This window comes from Charadrius vociferus, unplaced genomic scaffold (genome assembly GCF_000708025.1).
Source record: "Charadrius vociferus isolate BGI_N301 unplaced genomic scaffold, ASM70802v2 scaffold103, whole genome shotgun sequence".
In the NCBI taxonomy this organism is placed as follows: Eukaryota; Metazoa; Chordata; class Aves; order Charadriiformes; family Charadriidae; genus Charadrius; species Charadrius vociferus.
This window is the reverse complement of record NW_009648061.1, coordinates 1,654,105-1,673,133: the sequence shown is the minus strand read 5'-3', so window position 1 is coordinate 1,673,133 and position 19,029 is coordinate 1,654,105. Positions and strand designations below refer to the sequence as shown.

Here is a 19,029-nt window from a genome sequence, read left to right as displayed (position 1 = left end):
AGTTTTGAATTTCTAATGGCTTTTGGTGAATTGGACAAAAGCAAGAGTCACTTTGGCCAGCGTTATCTTATAATTAATTTCCAGTTTCCTGCAGTGCTGAACTCGTTGAGATTTCTGCTCTGAACAGTCCCTGATTTGTGTACATTCAGCCATTACAGAAGGGAATTGGAACTGCAGTACAGAATAGCTGTACATTTTAGATTTTTACAGTTCCGCATGTGTTGTTCAGGTCCTTGGTTTCCTTTCATGGAGCTTAAAATATGCGACTGAGTGTTCTGCTCGCTGGCTTTGGCTAAGTGGCTGTGCAAGTTTCTTGCCATAGTTCTGGTTGGTTGTTGCCTTAATTCTACATGATGTAGACCTTGAGCAAATGAATCTTTTCTCTTACTGCGTAGAACAAAGTATTAAGTGCTGAATATTTAATTTTTGCATTAGTTAGTTTATCTGGCTGGTGTCCGTTGCCACACTGTCTAGGAACACCTTCTTTAGGGTTGCAAGTAGGGAAGTAACAGGTTACAAATGCAGTGCTAATATTGTAATGAAAACTGAATTATTTGCAGAGACGGCGAGGACCTGGACAGTCAGGGAGATGGTAGCAGTCAACCTGATACAATTTCAATTGCCTCACGAACCTCACAGAATACGCTAGACAGCGATAAGGTAAGTTTCCCAGGTATTGCTCTGTTCTGAGAGCAAATGATTCATCCCTTAGTGTGAGTTAGCACCCAAGATCAGTCCTTGGTACCTTCAGAGAGAAGGTGTGGAAATATTCAATCTGTTAAAAATAGCTGTATTCAATAGCGAAAATATCTTGATACCATGGGGGAGCAGGGGTGATTGTTTAAATCTTAATAGGTCATGAAGGAATTATGTTTGTTCCAAATTGAAACCAATTTGGTTCCCTTTCCTCTGCAGTTTGTTCAAAGATTTGACCCACTTTATTTTCCATCAAATTTGATATTCATGCACAGAATTTTTCTTGATGTCAGTCTCAGCCTTTCTGAAAGCATACCATCTGCTTTTTGTGTTAGCTTGAGCTTGGTGGTTGCCACACAGTTACTTTTCTGAAGGAAAAATACTATCCAATGTTCATGGGTTAGAGAGTAAAAGTGTTTGCTTTCTGCATGAGATGGAAATCGCCATATTAAAGAGGAGTAACCCACTACACCATCATATGATACTAGTGCTGGTGTTTCCTTTCCCCCATCTCTGCCTATAGATTCTGGCTGGGTCATCCTATAAGGGTAACACAGCCAGAGTTTCTCATGGGTAGAAGAAAGATAGGCATCAAAAGAATAAAAATTCTTATGAAACATGTGTGTGTTACTTTGAAAGATGATTTCTGATAAGTGAGAAGTGTTAGGACCTTGGAGGGAAGTAGAGATGGATAATAGAAGTTTGTCAAACAGAATCACGGATAAAAACATAGAAGCTGCGTAGCAAATTACTTGAAAAAGTGGTTAGGGATTTCTGGTCTATTACCTCATTGGGTACAATTGTTCTGATGAGCCATTCAAGCTGCACAGGTAAACAAACAGTATATTACAGGGCAGCTAAGTGAATAGGTACTGAGAATAATATTTTGACCATTCCCATCATCATCTAAAAGAGAGCTTTCTGTATTTTTGCATGTCACTTAAACTATGGTTTGATTTTTCCATGTAAAGACGAGGAAGACAGAAGAAAGGAAGCATAAGGTGCTTAGGGTTGCTCTTGTATTTGTCAAAAATAGCCTATGTTTTGACCTTGTGCCTTTGTACTGAAATTGGTCTCTAGTTTTGGTACCAGTTTCTTTTAAGGATAGCTGTGAGGAAAATGATTGGGTGGAGCAAAAAAAAAAGAGTCTCTCAATGACTCTTGTTTTGCTATTTCATTCTTTGCATTCTTACTTAGATATTTAATGATTTACAAAAAGTGTTGTGTATACTGTCAAACAGTTTAGTTCATTTTTTATGTGTTCTTAAGAGTTTAGGTACTCTGTCCCACTCAAAAGCAAGACATGCTCTCGCTGATTTCCCCGATTGTTGGCTGAGACCTCAAGCTCTGTGCACGCAGCCTGGCTGGATTGTGCTTCGGTTCAAATGGGAGTGATGCTATCCATCCCTGCCATGCGCAACCATTGCCCCTCTTCAGTTGTTTGTGATGTACTGTTTACTGGGAAATAGCATGGACTGTCTCCTGTTGCCCTTCACGGTAATATTTCATGCACCATCTGAGAATTGCTAAGAAAGTTGGCCAAGTGAAATGCCCTCAGGATTGTCTTCCAATCTGACATGAGGAGTCTTACCAACAACCTGTTCAACAGGAGTTATAAGTTAAAAGAAGAAGGAATGGAGAATGCTTTTAAATATTTTCCTGACAAATTAAGTTTTAAATTTGGTTAGTGAATGTAGTGTTGTTTTTAAAGTATTTTTGAGTTCTCACGTTAGCGTATAAAATTTTTGTTAGACTTCTCTTTGACAAGAAAAACAAACGAAAAACCAGGAGACTTCCTGGAAGTTACTTGCGCTATATATTTTATGTCCAAGGAAGGAATTTACTCTTTGTGAACTTTTAAAAGTTTGTGAATTAGCAGACTAGCTTTGTTTAATGTTTACATTATATGTTTTGGTCTGTTAAATACATTAATAAGAGAAAATTTTAATCTATTTAAAAATAAAAATAAAAATTATTAAGGAACAGCAACAGGCAGAAGGGCAGCGAAATCTGTAGGGTATATTAACACTCCTGCTGAGTCTGGAGTAATCCCTCACTTTTTATGTTGAAAATTCATTAGCTGCAGTCCATTTGGGGTTTAAAATTGACTCACTTTTCTCAGCCTAGAAGCCTGAAATATGTATGAATGTCTTACAGAGATGGAGTAGAACAGTTTTGCGGATTTTAGGTGCTGTTGATGTGGTTAGCCAGATGGAGCAGTGGAACTCCTCGGTCAAACTTGGAGAATGTCCCAAATTGAGTTGGGATTCCAAATTAAGAAACATTAAAAATATCAAGTAATTTAAAATAGTGTTAATCAAGTGGTAAAAATATTTAGCACTGTGTCACTTATTCTGTGGCTGAACATTTTCTGTTCACATGTATCCACTATTATGATCAAGAAAAGACAACATATAACAAATATGTCATACTAATCAACATCCGAGTAAAACTATTATTTTATTTTCTCCAATTATATGTTCAAACAGTTGATTCTTTTAAAATAAATGTTTTGGTTATAAGTGCTAAGCTGTTATACAGGGCTAATATCAAGAATCAATTCCTTTATCCAAAACTCAATACTCTTTCTCACCTTCTCAGAGATATGCTTTGAAAGAGCTAAAAATCCTTAGCCTTGCTACTAAGTGGCTGGGTATTGTCCAGATGAGCTTCTTTCTTTGCATCCTGTTTTCTGACATAATTGGAAATGCCTTAACAACAGAGAATAACTTCATGATTAGCTTTTTCTTCTCCACCTTGGGTTTTTGGGCTAGAATTGTAACTTCTGATTGTTGGCTCCACTATTGCATGCTGCTTTTTAGTAATGACTGGGATGGTGCAATAGACCATATGTTTATAAAGCTGACATCCTTCCCAGCTTCATGTCATCTGAAAACTATATTGGAAGGCAGAATTAGAATTCAGAATCATTTTGGCAAATGGGAGAAATTAATTGGCAAAATACCATGCGATTTAATAGGAACACATTTGAGCTAATGTGAATAGGTGGAAATAGTTAACTGCTAATGAAAACAATGAGAGTATTGAACAGTTTTTGAGAAGATCATCTAGAAGCTATAGAGGCTTACAAGCTGTTTATTATTTTAAGTGTGATGCAATTATGGGGGGGAAGCAGCCCTATATTGGCTTGTAGAAATAGGATGCTGAGCTGCAGGACACAACGTCCTCATTCTTTACTTGGCACTCTTAAGGCTCCATATCCAGTATTGAGTACAGAATTTTAGCAAATTAGTGGTCCATTGAAAGAGTTCCAGGAGAAAGAAGAGGGGAAAAAAAAAAAAAAAAAAAAGATCTGCCAAACATAACTTAAAAGGCAAGATAAACAGTTGGGACTAATGAGTTAAAAAAAAAAGGCAGGAGGAAGACCTTCAGGTCTTCAAGTGTGTAAAAAAGCTACTGTGCAGAGTTACAGAATGGTCTTTTACCCATTTTTTCAATGGATGGGATGACATCAAATGACTTATCTTTAATAAAAGATTTCAATAATATATCTTTTTTTATGGGTATGAAAATGTGAATCCCTAGAGCAGAGTAATTGTGAAGGCTGGAGAATCTCCATCACTGGAGATCTTTGAGAACAGTTTGGCTAAATGTTAATCATGATTCACAAAGATGTAGAAAGAAGTGGACTAGGTAACTTAAGATGCCTTTCCAGCCTTTTTTAATATCACGGAGTGTATCTTCATATTGTAAGCCATGGTAAATACATCCTATAGCACTGACCTATCCTGAGGTATTGCAAGGTATAATGGAGTCCAGAGTGAAACATAAAATTTTTTGAGAGGGAGGTTTCTACTTCATCAAAGCATCTCAGTTTTCTGAATGAGTGCTCTTATTGTTTCCTTCTCAGTAAATATTTTGCCCTTCACCTTTGGCAGCATTTCTTCCATTCACCTTCTGTAGCTGGGTAGTCAGCATTTTAGGTGGCTAACAAATAAAAGACATGACATTTGGCCCATTCATTCCACCTTTCAGCAGTTCCTAGCTTCAGAGCTTGATCTGATTTTAACATCGTCTTTTGAACTTGATCCAATGCATAGGAAATGAAATGGGGATGCTGAAGGAAACAATGTAGGTCTGATAAGTCTTTTCATGCTTGTATTAAGTGATTGGTAGAAACGTGAAATAATCCAAACTACTATTTTGGTAGCTGAGCAGATGAGAGGCTTGTAGAAGAAGAGCTGTCACAGGGTGTTTTCCTAAATAGTAGGAATCATACTAGCTGCTCTGGGTGGTCAGTGGAGCAATATTTTATTTTTAACAAATTGTCTTTTGTGCCCAGCTGGTAACACTTTGTACTGCTGTCTATGTGAAGTTGTATTTCATTCTCCTGCTTCTTTAAGCTTGTGTGTAGTACTTTGGAAAACAGAAAAAAAGACTGAAGCAGCAGGAGACAACCAAGTATTTAGTTCTGCCAGCTGAGACCACAGAAGAGAAAAGGCTCCCATCAGTAGAAAAAATGCTAGTAAAAAAACAGACATGGCTCTGAGTATATGCCTCTTTTCAGAGTTAGAAACCAAGTCTGGGCAGCTACCTGGTCAAAGCAAAATTCTTTTTATTTGCGACAGAACTTTTGGTCTCCCGTTTTTTTCCTCCTACAGTGCACTTGTTTCCATTTTAAAAGGGGATTAAAGATTTTCATGCTTGAAATAACTGAGAAATCTTATTAGCTGTTCTCTTTCCTTTCCCTTCTCCTCAATGTAAAATTACCATGGGACAGTAACTTTAATTTGCAGTCCTGAGAGGAGATTATATGGCCCTGATGTAAAGGCTTCTGTATGTGTCAAAACTCTTGTCAGTGGTGATCTTCCCGGATACTGGTGGCAGATGAACTCTTGGTGTCATGTCTCTGACTTCAGCAAACCTATGCTTCGGGTGTATTCAGCCAGTAAATGCATGTGTTACGGTTTTATTTTTTTCTGTCTACAAGCAACAGTGATTAAAAAGCCCCGGAGAGATGAACATAGATGGTTAACATTAATTTCAGCAACAGCAAGACACTATGTCCCATGATAAGCTGTTTAATTAAACCTTGCGCCTTTTTTAATCTGTGGTTCTATTTCTGTCTGGCTTTTGTTTCTCGTCTCGTCTCTGTCTCTCCAGTTTCCATGTTTCAGATGTAGCCTCTTTTATTTTTATCGTGCATGATTAATTCGGTTTACATAAAGGGTTTCTTGAGAAGGATGGATAAAGTATATAAAGCCCTCGTTCAGCCTAAATTTGGATTTAGATGGTTTGTAACTCTCTTCTCTTCACTGCAAGTCAGTCTCCCGGTCCTGCTGCGCCTCTTGCTCTTCCCTCCAGCTAGCCTAGAGAGCCTTGCCAAAGCTGTCCAACGACAGCTGTTGAGCAATGTGCTTAATCACAGACACTCCTTGCTGTCCAACTGCATTTAATCAGTGCGAAAGATGAAACTGCTTTCAGAAAGTGTGTTATGCAGAGAAAACGAGCAATGAAACAAAGAGGAAAGCAGCATTTCCTGACCATGACTGTTGCGGGAAGAAAGAAGGGATGTTATCCCAAAGGAGGGGAAAATTGGTAACTGCTTTTTTGGTCAGTTCTCCATGATGACGTAGATGTGTGTTGGGTAGAGAATGTCACTGTTTTCGGTGTATTAGGCAGCAGTAAAGTCTTGCACTAAGTTGCATCTAACAGCATCAGTGCATGTTTGAGGATGGTGTAGAGCTAACAATTGCGCGCAGGAAGTGTCTTACACACTGAACTGAAGTGTGACTGAATACTGGATTTCAGTGGAATACTGATCAGCTGGGATATCTGATTCCCACAGAGTTTGAAAGACTGGGATTTTTTTGTACTATAATAATTTCTGACATAGCCACTGACAGCCTTTGTTTGCTTTTTCCTTTAGCTTAATACTATGTAAAACACTTAGTGAACATAAAATCTGAGAATGTTTTTTTTTAATTAGGGGAAGGAGAATAAATAACATTAATATTAAATCCAAAACTATGTGGCTGTTGCATCAGTCACAAAGTCTATTTTAATCTCTATTTGGAGAAAGTGAAGGGTCCGGAAAGCAAGCAGAGCACCAAATCTATGTTCCTGTAGGTATTTAGGAGAAAAGGCAAAAACTAGATGCAGTTTCTGGAAAGCGTCAGCCTGTTACTGTCTTGGTGCTTGCACTGATTGGGGACGGATATGGAGTCTCCTGAGAAAAATTTGGTCTGCATTGGACACCTTGTGAAGTCATACTTCATCAGCTTTCTTGTTAGTCCCCATCAGGCATACAGATGGTTTCAATTGTTTCTGAGTTTGTCTGAAGAAGGCTGTAACATAAATCAATACCAGAAAACAAGGGAAAGCTCTTTACTTTTTCCCCTTTGGCATAGTTTTGTATGGACTGAAAAACTAATGGTAAATATGGAGAAAGATTGTAAGGGAACAGGAAACTTTTTAATGAGGGAGGAGGTAAAGTGTTTTGAAGGTGTGTACCACCCCCACCCCCACCCATAATTTGGATATTGGGGCTGTCTGGAGAGATGTAGTAGAAGCAGTGCGATTCATTTTTAGCCTGGATCTAAATGGGTGCAACCTGATTTATCTTCCTTGAACACTAGATGTGTGAGGGTTTTCTGCCCTTCTTGGCCCCTGCATCCCCCCAAGAATGAATTTTACTTCTTTGTGTGCATGCACAAGCAAGGGTAGCCGGTGAGATTAGCAGGAAGAGACCATGGGAAAGCTCTGGATTTACTGCAGACCATCTGCTAGGAGTTACGTCCTGTCGTTTGTTGCAGGCTTGAGGAAGACAAGGTTGGAAACAGCCTTTCAGTCTTACTGGAGTTTTGCTGGTCTTGTCATTTGCTTTGAAATTCTTGCTTGATAACAAGCAATGTTATCCTAGAAAAGTTTCTATCTGGTGCTTCAGTTCCAGGCTTGTAATGAAAACTCATAAATAAATAACAATGCAGTCTCTTATCTCCTTTTGCTAAAGCTCATGGGATGTAGCTGGCAGCCGTGTAAAAGCCTAAGCGTAATAGTCAAAAATAACGTAGCAGGAACTCTGCAGTACGTTGGTGTAGGACATGCTTCTATATTTACTGCGGTTGGAACTCTCATGAGGTATTTGTCCTCCCTTATCAGTGTAGAGCATGGCACGATTATCTTGCGGAGTTGAAGGAGTTATGTAAAAGTTGAAGGAGTTATGCTAGGCAAGGTTTATATTGGATATTAGGGAAAGTTTTTTCACTGGAAGTGTTATTAAACATTGGAGCAGGCTGCCCAGGGAGGTGGTGGATTCGCTGTCCTTGGAGGTGTTTAAAGAAAGGGTAGACATGGTACCTGGGGACATGGTTTAGAAGTGGTTTTGTCAGGTTAAGTTAATGGTTGGACTTGATGGTCTTAAAGGTCCCTTCACACCTCAACAATTCTATGATTCTATGAGTTTACTGGCTTGGTCCGAAATTACTGAATTCACAGAAGTTGCCTACCAGCTGAGATCTGGTATGAATGTTGCACCGAAGCAGCCTGAGCTATAGAAATATTCACACACAAAAAGGTGAAGTAGCCTGGAACGCCATTGCCGTATGGAAGGAGAAGGAATTTCCAGGCTGTTTGCTTAAGTCGGATGGGTGCTCTGACGCTGAGCAATCTTGGGAACTTTGTAAAGTCCTGATAATAATTTTCATTTCACATCAAAGCAGATGAAAAAAATCAAAGAGAGGAAACTTAAGCTTAGGCAAAGTAATTCTAATGAAGTGTTTCGAAGAGGGGGGAGGGAAACCCTGAGCTTGCATGCTTTCAATTCAAGTTTGAGTGTTTTTTATTTGGGGAATTAGCAGAAATGTGAAAATTGTAAGCCCATGTGGATTTTGTATCAAATAATTAAGTATTCGGGAAACTTAAGTGAAGAACTTTATGCTGATTTTTATAATTCTGTATGGTGTATTCTGGATGATTTTGTGACCTGCGCATGTAAAGAGTAAACTGTGAGTGGTGTGGAAATAAGGCAGTAAGCTCATTTGAAAAAAAAGATCCCTCTTTCTGCCTTGAATTTACAAGGTAAAAAAGCTCATGAATGACTGTGTTTAGTATCTGGGGGTTTGTTGCCAATTATTACCCATAAAATATATTCTGAAGTGACTGCTACTTCAGCTTTCAGGGTAAGGAGCAGTCTAGCCAGAAAAACCACTTACATCCTCCGCCCAGCACTATCACAACCGGTGTGCGTTGAACATAGGCAGAGACAAGCAGACTTAACAATGTGTTCTAAAATGCCAGAACTGCCTGATTTTGAAATGATCTCTTCTTGATGTGGAAAGTCCCAGAAGCTTGCTGTCTTTTCCAAAATACGAATCCTGCCAGGAATCCTAAATAGGTAACGGTGCGTGACGGATGGTTTGATAACGAGCATTCATCTGGCTTCTCCTTCTTGTTTTTCCCCTCACAGTTGTCTGGTGGGTGCGAGCTGACGGTGGTAATCCACGACTTCACTGCCTGCAACAGTAATGAGCTGACAATCCGCCGTGGGCAGACGGTGGAGGTCCTGGAGAGGCCCCATGACAAGCCGGACTGGTGTCTGGTTCGAACTACAGATCGGTCCCCAGCTGCAGAAGGCCTGGTCCCCTGCGGGTCCCTCTGCATCGCACACTCTCGCAGTAGTATGGAGATGGAGGGGATTTTTAACCACAAAGGTAAGTGATGGAAATGCGGTCTAGTCATCAGCAGCACAGATTTTGGGTAATGGAGAGTATTGTGCAAATGGGAACTCTGGTGTTGTTGCACTGTTTTGGTTTCTGGTTTTTAATTAGATAAACCACAATGCATTTAGCAACATGCAGCCACACTGTCTATTCCAAAATATGCAGGTGGCGATTCTCAGTGTTACGTGAAAATGTGGCTGAAGACAGGGAAGAGTTTTAAGCAAGTTATGTCTTGGTGAATGGAGTTATATATCATGTTAGATCAAGCTGCAATGATAGGAAAATCTATACCTGAGAGGGGGGAGGGAAGAAAATCTCCACCATGCATTATCAATGGTTCCTGAGAAACCCTGCAGTAAGAAATCATGACAGCATCAGGCTCAGCAATGGAGAAGGTAAATACACACGTCCATATGGCTTGGCACAGGAATTGGCTATTTGGACTTTGTATTTTACTTAACTGAGTTTTCCAGAGTAGCAGTGGTACACTCATCCCTTTTTCCCAGAGAAGCTCTGAAATCTTACTTTGTTTTTTCAGAAAGAATGTGCCCCTGAAGGGTGCAAGAAAAATCTGATCCTTTTTTTTCAAAAAGTTTTTAAGGTTTTGGTGTACTGTGGTCCTTTGGCTCTGTAAACTCCCCAGGCTCAGAATAGTTGTTTATTAGAGAAAATGTTTGCTTGCTTGCTTCATTTGAAACTACTTGAGTTTGCAGTCTGTGGACGGAAAGCAATGTGAATTAAAAAAAAAACCAAAACACCAGAAAAAGAGTTCGTTGGAAGGTGTTTCATCACATAGTGGGGGAAAAGATGCATTTCAAAAAGTTTGTTACTGGAAATAACAAGATTAGCAGGAAAGTGGTGTTGAGGAAAACTTGTTTTCCAAAACACAAAATTCTGGTTTGGGAGTTTTTCACAAATATAACCACAAATTTTTCAATTATTCAGCCCATTGCAGCTATCGCATTACATTTTTTCCCCTTTTTTCAGACACGATATAAATATGCTTGGCTAAAAGAGGGGAGAGTTTGTTTTTCTTACATTAGGAGCATGCACAGCAGGAACTTCCTGAGTGCAGGGTGATGGGGGAGAAGTCTGCAGGATTGAGCTGTATATTTGGAATACTTTTTCATCCTCTTGTGTCCTATAACATCTTGGATTGAGAAAGTTTGCAGTTGTTCTGATGATAAAAGTGGAAAATGTAGTTAGGTATCACTGAAACATTTCTTCCTTTGCCTAGGGGGTGAAATCATGGAAATGTCAACAGGATTTTTTGGTTTTTTTTAATACCACTCACAGAATTGATAAATCCAATTTCCTTTGGAGCTAGGGGACTTCACCTTTGAAGGTAAAGAATTTTATTAGGAGAGGCAGATTGTACTGTACAATATATGTTATATGAGGAACACTGAGCCTGTCAGACTCCTGAGAAAGAGACAGCTGTTTTTATCTTTGAGAGGTTACTTTTATTAATCAAACCAGTGGACATAACCTGTAATGCTTTTTTTCCTTTAGTGTTTGTGGAAAATGGGGCAGAGAATTGTAAAGTTACTTTAGTTTCTGTTCGATACATTGCTTTAAAATAAAGAGCATTAATTAATTATATTAATCATGGAGACTGAAGAAGAAAAGGCCGTTGCTAGAGTGAGCATGATTTGCAGGGTTGAATGCAGCTTCAGAAGTGACTTCTGTCCCTGCTTCTGCCACAGGCTTCCTGTGGGATGTTATGGCATGCCATCTAAACCCCAGCTGATAAGAAGCAGCTGCTAATTGTTTATTCCCACATTACTGGGTGTCAGGCTTTAGGAGCTGGATGTTTGATTTGTAGAGTTTCCTGTGCATGTGATTGTGACTGAAGTCAGTGTGAACTGTCTTGAACATGCAAACTATTACATAATGTTAAGTAATCTGGGGGGGGAGGCAAAAACCAAACCACTTTAGACTGGGTACTTGAAACCAGTGGATATGTTCGACTTTGGTCTCTACCTCAGCTTTCTATTGCTTGGAAGAGTTCATTTCACAGAGGGATTACAAAATTAAGCAAAATTAATGGAGTGCTTTATTTTCCTCCCATAGCGAAAAGTACCTCAGACAATCCCACAAAGCAATTACTCATTCTCAAGTGCTGCATTTGATTAAAAATCTTTAAATAAGGCATTGGGGAGTATGCTAATCAGAAGAATGGAATGAAAAAACAATTAGATGATCTTCTCAGAATTGTTCATTGTGAGCATTGATTGAGGTATGAATTCCTAAAAAACAAACAAAAAAAAAACCACCAAAACACAAACTCCATTAACAAAGAACAAGTGAAGGACTTAAATAATTTAAGGCAGTCCATGTACTTGGGTGGACAACTTTTAAATGCTGTAATTCCTAGATTTCTAGTGCTTGATTCTGCAACTTGAGTCTATTTAATACTGATATTTCTTTTTTTTTTTTAACCATAATTCAGTAAAACTTTCAGAGTTTTTGAATCAATCAACAAATTAGGATATGGCCCTTGAGAGTTTTGAGGTCTGAAAATACATGTCAGATATGAGGCTCGCAGCGTGAGCATCAGGTCTGAGTGATTCTGTGCAGTTCATAGGGTAAGCCATGTGCAATAGATCGAATTTGGAATTTATGCATGTCTGGCGTTGCAAGCTGTTGTGAGAAGCTCAGAGAGAGAGGGGTTTTACATAATTGCAAAGGAAAAAGGGAGGTGATCAGAAATGGTTGGGGTGGCTGCTTGGATGTTGAGTGTTTAGCCTATACAAATGGCTTGTTGAAGCAAAGAGGTTTGCACTCCTTTCAGTGTCTATGGACACTATAATTTTGATCTTTTCAACAGTGTTTATCAATACTGTTTGCCAACTAGCAAGTTGGGAAGCCACAGAATAACAAGTGAAGTCAGCTTCGAAGTTTTGAAATGGCAAACCTCTTCTGATTTACAGCTGGTCCTTAAGTTGTGTAAAAACAGATTTCATCACAGAGTACAGAAGTGTTGGGTGATATTTAATGTCTTAAATAATCTGAAAGGATTATCCAAAGTAGGGTAACATGAAAGATTATTGAAGCTGAAAGTATGTTCAGTGAAGCGTACTTCTGGGAGCTGATCTTGGTCATTCCTTGTCTGTCCACATGTATCTGTCAACCATGAAAGGTAACGTTGTTTTATTCCCATGTTAGAAGACAGCCCCCAAAATGACCCTCATCAGTTGCCTGCAAGTGTAGGTGATACTTGTACTCTAAGAATCTGTATTACTTAAAATATTTAATCAGTATGAATGTGTAAAAAGTGAATGCATTTACAGTATCTTCAATATCTGAAATTTTATAGTAGTTAAGATAACACACATTTTGTTAGGAGTATGGGGAAAGCATTGCACAGAAAAAAAAAAAGACATTCACTACATGGATAATCATTTAGGGGGAGGGTTGATTGCGGGTTCCAGACCTTTTGCTCGCTCTGCTGGATATCAAATCTATTTTTGTAAGTTATTTGGGTCATTTAATCAATTTGACATGGAGTTTACAGATGAGTACATCTTTAAAAATCTAAATCCCTTTTATAATGGGGGAAAAAAGACAAACAAGTGGGTAGTGAAGAGGTTGAATAACAGTTGGTGCACTCTACAAAAAAATAAATTACTAGCTTTGGAAGAACATGTTTTTCACAAGTAATACATAAGGCAACATTTTATTTTTTTTGCAATGATTCCCCACATGTTATTGCGTGTGGGGGAGAGAGAATGTTCCTGTTTTATTTGGTGCTTCTCTCTCTTTTTTTTTTTTTTTTTTTTTTTTAACAAGTGTTTCTTTTCATTCTGGGGTAGGTCCTTTTTGTATGTGCAGTTTTCTTTCCTTTTGTTGCAGGGCATTTATGCAGCCACAGAGTTTTGGGTAAAGGGCAGGGAACAGGAAACAAAATTGCTCTTATAAGTTCAGAAAAATTGGCAGGTATTCAAAATGATTTGGGAATGTCTTCCCTGCTTAGATCACAAGTTCACTGCCTTTTCCAGCTTTACGAGTACTGCTGAAGTCTGAAGAATTAGTGATAGTCTATCATATCCCTTCTGTAGGTGCTGCTGTTTGGAGAGCTACAAAGGCTACAACAAGCCTTTGCTCGTGAGGCTCACATTTACATGTCTTTGTAAGTTATGGGCTTTCTTCAGATCTGAAATGTAGGTGATGTCTTATTAACATGGTAACACACCATGCACCACTGCGATACCGAATACTGGCCTTTGATTCTGCTCTCAGGATACTATCCTGACTGGTGCCATAAACAGAAGAATGGTATTTTTGCAGGTGGGGTCGTCGTGTGTCCCCCCCCAAACTGTAGTATCTCTCAAAGAATCTAGCATAATAAATAGGATTGAACATATGACGCTTTCCAAGACAAAGGTTGACAAATTTGTTTAAAGAGCTGTGTAGTAAACCCTTTCTACACCTGCAAGATGGGAAGGAGCATTGTAGGGCAGGTGTTGCAGGTGCCAAAGCTCTTCTTGAATTGGTGCAGGGACCTCCTATTCAGGAATTAAGGAAAAGAAAAATTGCACAGGTGATCTGGGGAAATTTCCCCAGAAAAGAGATATTTTATAGTTGAGGTCACAGAATGGGATAAAACAGTGTCTTGAATTTGTTACATTAAGTAAGCTTGCTCTCGCACAACTGGACACCTTCTATTCAGAATATTAGTTTTAGATGAAAGGGGAAAGGGAGAGTAAAGGTAAGATGTCTCATATATGATTGAGAGTTTTGAAAGCTATGATTGAGAAATTTGAGTGTTTCCGTGTTGAGTCCAAGTACCGTTACGTAGGAAGGGGAAGCGCTGGATAGCAGCAGCAGAATTTGATCAAGTAAAATAGGAATCCAGTTTGAATAATTGAAGAAGGACACCCTGTTTGTAGCGGAAGAAAAGAAGGATGACTTGGGCAGCAATTGTTTGCTTACAAGCAGAGGGAGACTGCAGAAGGGGGGGATTTGCTGTTTTGAGACTGCGAGCAAGTGAAGCATGGGCCGTGTGTAAAGAAAAAGGATCCCCACCCGTGTCTGAGAGCCAAAGCGCTGCCTGTGAGACTGTCTGACAGTGTTTGCAGCTGCAGGAAATGAGTTACAGCCCAAGCCAGCAGGGAAAGTAACTCCTAACAATGAGTAGGTACTCTGCTTGCTTTGCCTTGTTGCCTTGGGGCCATGTGGCAAAAGGTGGGGACTGTAGTTTCCAGGGCACCGTGCAGAAAGGGATCTGCTTCTGCTACACAGCTGGATGCGATCACATGCAGAAAGTGATATCGGGGAGTATGTTGTAGTGTACGAGACACTAAATGTTAATCTAAAAATTATGTTTCTTGATGAATCAATTACCTCCTCATAAAATTTCCAAGTAACAGGCTGCCCATCCAGATAACCAGCTGATAGAAAGCCTCATGAGGAGCTCACAGCAGGCAGAGCCGAGCAGTCAGTTGGATTTCACGCTCCGCACGTCTAAATTAGCAAAAAATTGTAAAAGCCTTGCTGCAGCGTGAGTTCAACTTATTTGTCAGGCAGACTTGAGCTTGAACAGAGGTGCAGGCATTTTAATAGCTACAGTTCAACTTCACAATTATCAGTTGTTTTGAAAGCCTAATAAATTATAAATTTCCATGTAATCACAAATATTTTGCCAAAAAACATTACTGGTCTAGTAGTGGCAAAGATAGTTTGAATTTAGATTTTGTGTGTGTGGTTTTTCAAACATATTCTCATGCTTTAGTCCAGGTAAATAAAATAGCTGCAGTATAAAATAAAACAAGAATTTTCTATCCTGACTTTCCCACCTTATGGTTTTTGTTGAGTTTGCAGTTAAAAACATGGTTTGAGTGTAAGTAAACTTAAACAAAATGTCAGCAATTCACTGTGGTCCATTAGATCGTAATCTTTGCATTGAGCTTTATAGCCAAATTATATTAGATGGTCAGAGTTAATAGCCAAATTCTAATTCAGCCTTGAATAAACAGTGAAGTCCGTATGAATTGCTTCCTTGGCATTGTGAAGTCCTAAAGTAGATAAGGAGATTCAATGAATCTCACAATTTGAATTTCTAGAAGAGTTCTCTCTATATCAAGTTTATATGTGCTCTGAAACATCACAGGATTTGTTTCTGCATAAACCTGCTTTTAACTCCTGCACTATTCTTTTAGCATAACTTGGCCCAGGAAGACCTGTCAGGTATATCTGTATTTCCCATGCTGACTCTATATGTGTGCATAAGTATGTGGTTAATTTGTCTCTGGAATTTTGTACATAGGTAACAAAAGCTTTTTGCCCTGCTTGGGAGCTCAGTATTACAGCTGAGAAAAAGAACAAATTTTATAATACTGGCTTGAATATTCTTTTGGTCCCAGACAGCTGCCAAATATATTTCTCTTATATATCGTAGTTGGAAAGGAAATCAGTGTGTTAAAAAAAATAAAAATAGTATCTGCTTCAGAACAGATGTATTTGCACAGCTGATCTTTGGGAGGTAGAAGGTGGATATAAACCAGCAGTTCTGATGGCTTTAGATTTCCCAAGAGAGTTGTTATTTTGCTTGCAATTAGCCTTTCTCTGACTGCAGTTTCTTTTTCTAACCAAGTTATTGAGGCAGAACAGAGTACAAACTAAAATCATATCCTGCAAATGTTGTTTGTATGTTGCAATTGAAGAAAAACATCCTGGAGTCATGTTTATTTTCCTTAACTGTCCCTCTTCAGGTGCAATAAACTATTGAAAAAGTTGTTTCAATGTTGAGAATTACTATTTGAGGGTGTCCTTGTTACTCATACTTTGCTTTGGATTAAGTAAATCTTCAGAGCTGGTGCTCCGAAGAGCACCTGAGAGCAACCCAAAGAATTTCTCTTCCATTTCAATGAGTAAGTAGCTTGGCAGGGTGGTGAGGGACAGGGAGAGTGGGGCTGGGGACACCTATTAGGATAGGAGAGGGCCCCTAGAGACAGGGAGTTGTCATAGCTGTGTGGTGACTGCCTTGTTCATGACAGACAACAAGGAGCTATCGGTGTATGTTTTTCTGCAGCTGGGGTGGCTGTTCATTTCCAAGGACCATCTGGGTAATTTTACCTGATGTGTTTTCCTTCTGTCACAGAACTGTACAGTTGACAGTGTCCATGAGGTCTTCTGTTCTTTTTCCGACTCTAGTTTTCTGGCACTTCCGCTCCTGTGGCTCATTCTTAACCTTGGGTTTGGGAGGGGTATTTATGTGTTTTGTGGTTAGTGGAGAGAAGAAAGTTGTTGAGGAGCAGGCTACAGCTGATACTCCTATGCACCTTTCACGACATCATCACGTTACATCACATCATCTGTCGTCATCACCGCCTGCAGATGGAAATAGCAGGTTGTAGCATTCCACTGACTTCCTCCAATTCTGTTTTTCTGAGGAGGCTGCTGGAAGTCTGTCCCCCACTGACTTCTTTTCACTTTTCCTGTAATCAAATAGTAAAATATTAGTCTCTTGTTATGCATGCTAAACCAGAAATGTTGCATCACTTTTAATGCAACCCCATCAGAAACTCTGTAACAGATGCCCTTGACATCTCTTAAGTTGTTGGCGTTGTTTTCAAATCACGACTTCATTATGCAATGTTTTGCTACTGTTTTGAATGCATATTCACTGATGTAGCTATATGTCCAGTTTGGGACATGCTTGTGTTTTCTCCTAGCTTTGAGTTGAATACAAATAACAAGATGTTTTTCTCTGTCTGGGTCAACTACTGAACTTAAATTCATTGTTCTCTAACGTGGAAGTTATGCAAATAAGTGATGGAATTCTTAGAGCAAACTGTGTTAAAGAAGCAGTTGTGGTAGGTGAATAGCACCATAAAAACATTTCATGATCCCAGGAAAAGTACTCTGAGTACACTTTTCAGAAATTTGCAGTGTGCATTTTCTGAGATGGATGTGTAATAGTGAGCCCGTATAGCAATAGAAGACATTTATATAACTGACATGCAGGCATAATAGTAAAGGCTATCTTAGGTAAGCTTGTTATCAGGTTGTCCTTGATGACCAGAATCCTGTATTCATTTTTCCTGTGGTCGTAAATCAGTTGTGTCCAACCTACTGTATGTTAACCATTAATGGTACAGCGGAAGTAGTCTCTGTTACAAAAAGCGGTTAAAAGTATGTCAGGTTTTCAACAGCAAGCTGGACAAAGCCCCAAGTAATCTGGTATGATCTCATAACTGACCCATCCGTTTGAGCAGAACATTGGGACTATATGGATTTTTGAGGCCCCTTTCAGCTTGAGTTGTGCTGTGACCCTATGCTAAAAGTTAGAATTGACAGCATGGACGTGTTAAGTTCTGAGTGTTTCCTGGAGTCTTGGACTCCCCTTAGTTTCTGCGGGGATATCGGAAATGCTTAAGATTCTCCCCCAAAAGATATTGATTCCATGTAAGATATGGAAAGGCATTGTATAAAGTATTTCTGCTATATGCTGGGTGTGATCACAGCCTTATTAGGTGTAGGTTCATTTGTTAATATAAATGTTAAAGTCTCACTGATGTGGAGATTCCTTAAACACAGACTCTAGGGAAATCTAGTTGCATGTAAGAACCTGCAAATATGCTGAAATAAGGAAAGCTGATAGGGAAGCCACCAGGAAAGAGGGACTAGTAAAGCTGAATGGTCATCTGTTGCTTTCTACAGAAAAGCTTAAGGGACTTGGAAGTAAATGGGGTCATCAGGGTCTAAGTTCAAGCTGTTGCTCTTGCCCTTAGAAATGATAGGAGAGGATTCTTAGAAATGTTAAAGACAGAGAATTTGTAGTGATGAAGAAGATCCTGAAAAAAAAAGCAGGGCTCAATAGCAAAAAAGTATATTAAGTGAAAGGTTGTTTTGAGTGGTTTTTTTTTTTTGTTTGGTTGGTTTTTTGGGTTTTTTAAAAAAAGAAGAAACCCAAAAGACTGAATACTTGTTGACTGGATTGAAGACACTTTAGGCAATATTAAACAGAAAAGCTTGATTGCTGAAAACCACCAAATTGTTAACCACGTACCTTAAAACTTTTATGTCAGTAGCTAATCTATTTTAAAGAGTTTATTTATTATGGCCTAACTTGGTTGTTGGTCTTTCCTGGTGTGTTTCGTGCTAACATTTCTCACTGCCTCAGGGGTAACTAAATTCTGGATGATTTAGTAGAACAGGTTTAGTTGTGTTTATCATTTCATCCTAAAGATGTGGCAGGACTAAATGCAGTTGCAGTGGAATCAGTTTGGAAATTACTGACTCAGAGGTCTGGTTACAGAGTAACATCTAGAGAAAAGGATCCATCCAGCCGGTCCTACCCTGGGGATACGTGCTGTGTTCTCTTTGTGTCCTGGTTGCTTGCTTAAGTGAAAGCCCAGGCTATGGGATCCAGTGCTCGCTCACATCATCTTTGTAAGACTATGCTGAGATTGCAGTCCTCAGAACTGGAGTAAATGAATAGTAGTAGTATTTTACTATCTTCTTTTGCTGCTTGTGGAATAACAAGGCCTCACTCTGTTATTGAAGTTGTTGGGGTGATGACAAGCATTTACATTTCTGTAATTAATTTTATTTGAAAAGAAGTATTTTATCTATTTTGACAGTCTCATTTTTCATGTAGAAGCATTTTATTATTTTTATAAAGCAAAATGCCATTCTAAATTGCAGC

The 19,029-nt window shown here is 39.0% G+C and overlaps 1 protein-coding gene across 1 annotated transcript in view; it reads left to right on the top strand.

The window, feature by feature from the left end:
• Positions 1-19,029, top strand: part of TRIO (trio Rho guanine nucleotide exchange factor) — a 182,907-nt gene that overhangs the window by 105,190 nt on the left and 58,688 nt on the right. Inside the window, exons 32-33 of the mRNA XM_009883743.1 lie at positions 561-660; positions 9,125-9,368. Of these exons, the coding sequence (XP_009882045.1) occupies positions 561-660; positions 9,125-9,368 (344 nt within the window). The remainder of the gene's footprint in view (positions 1-560; positions 661-9,124; positions 9,369-19,029) is intronic.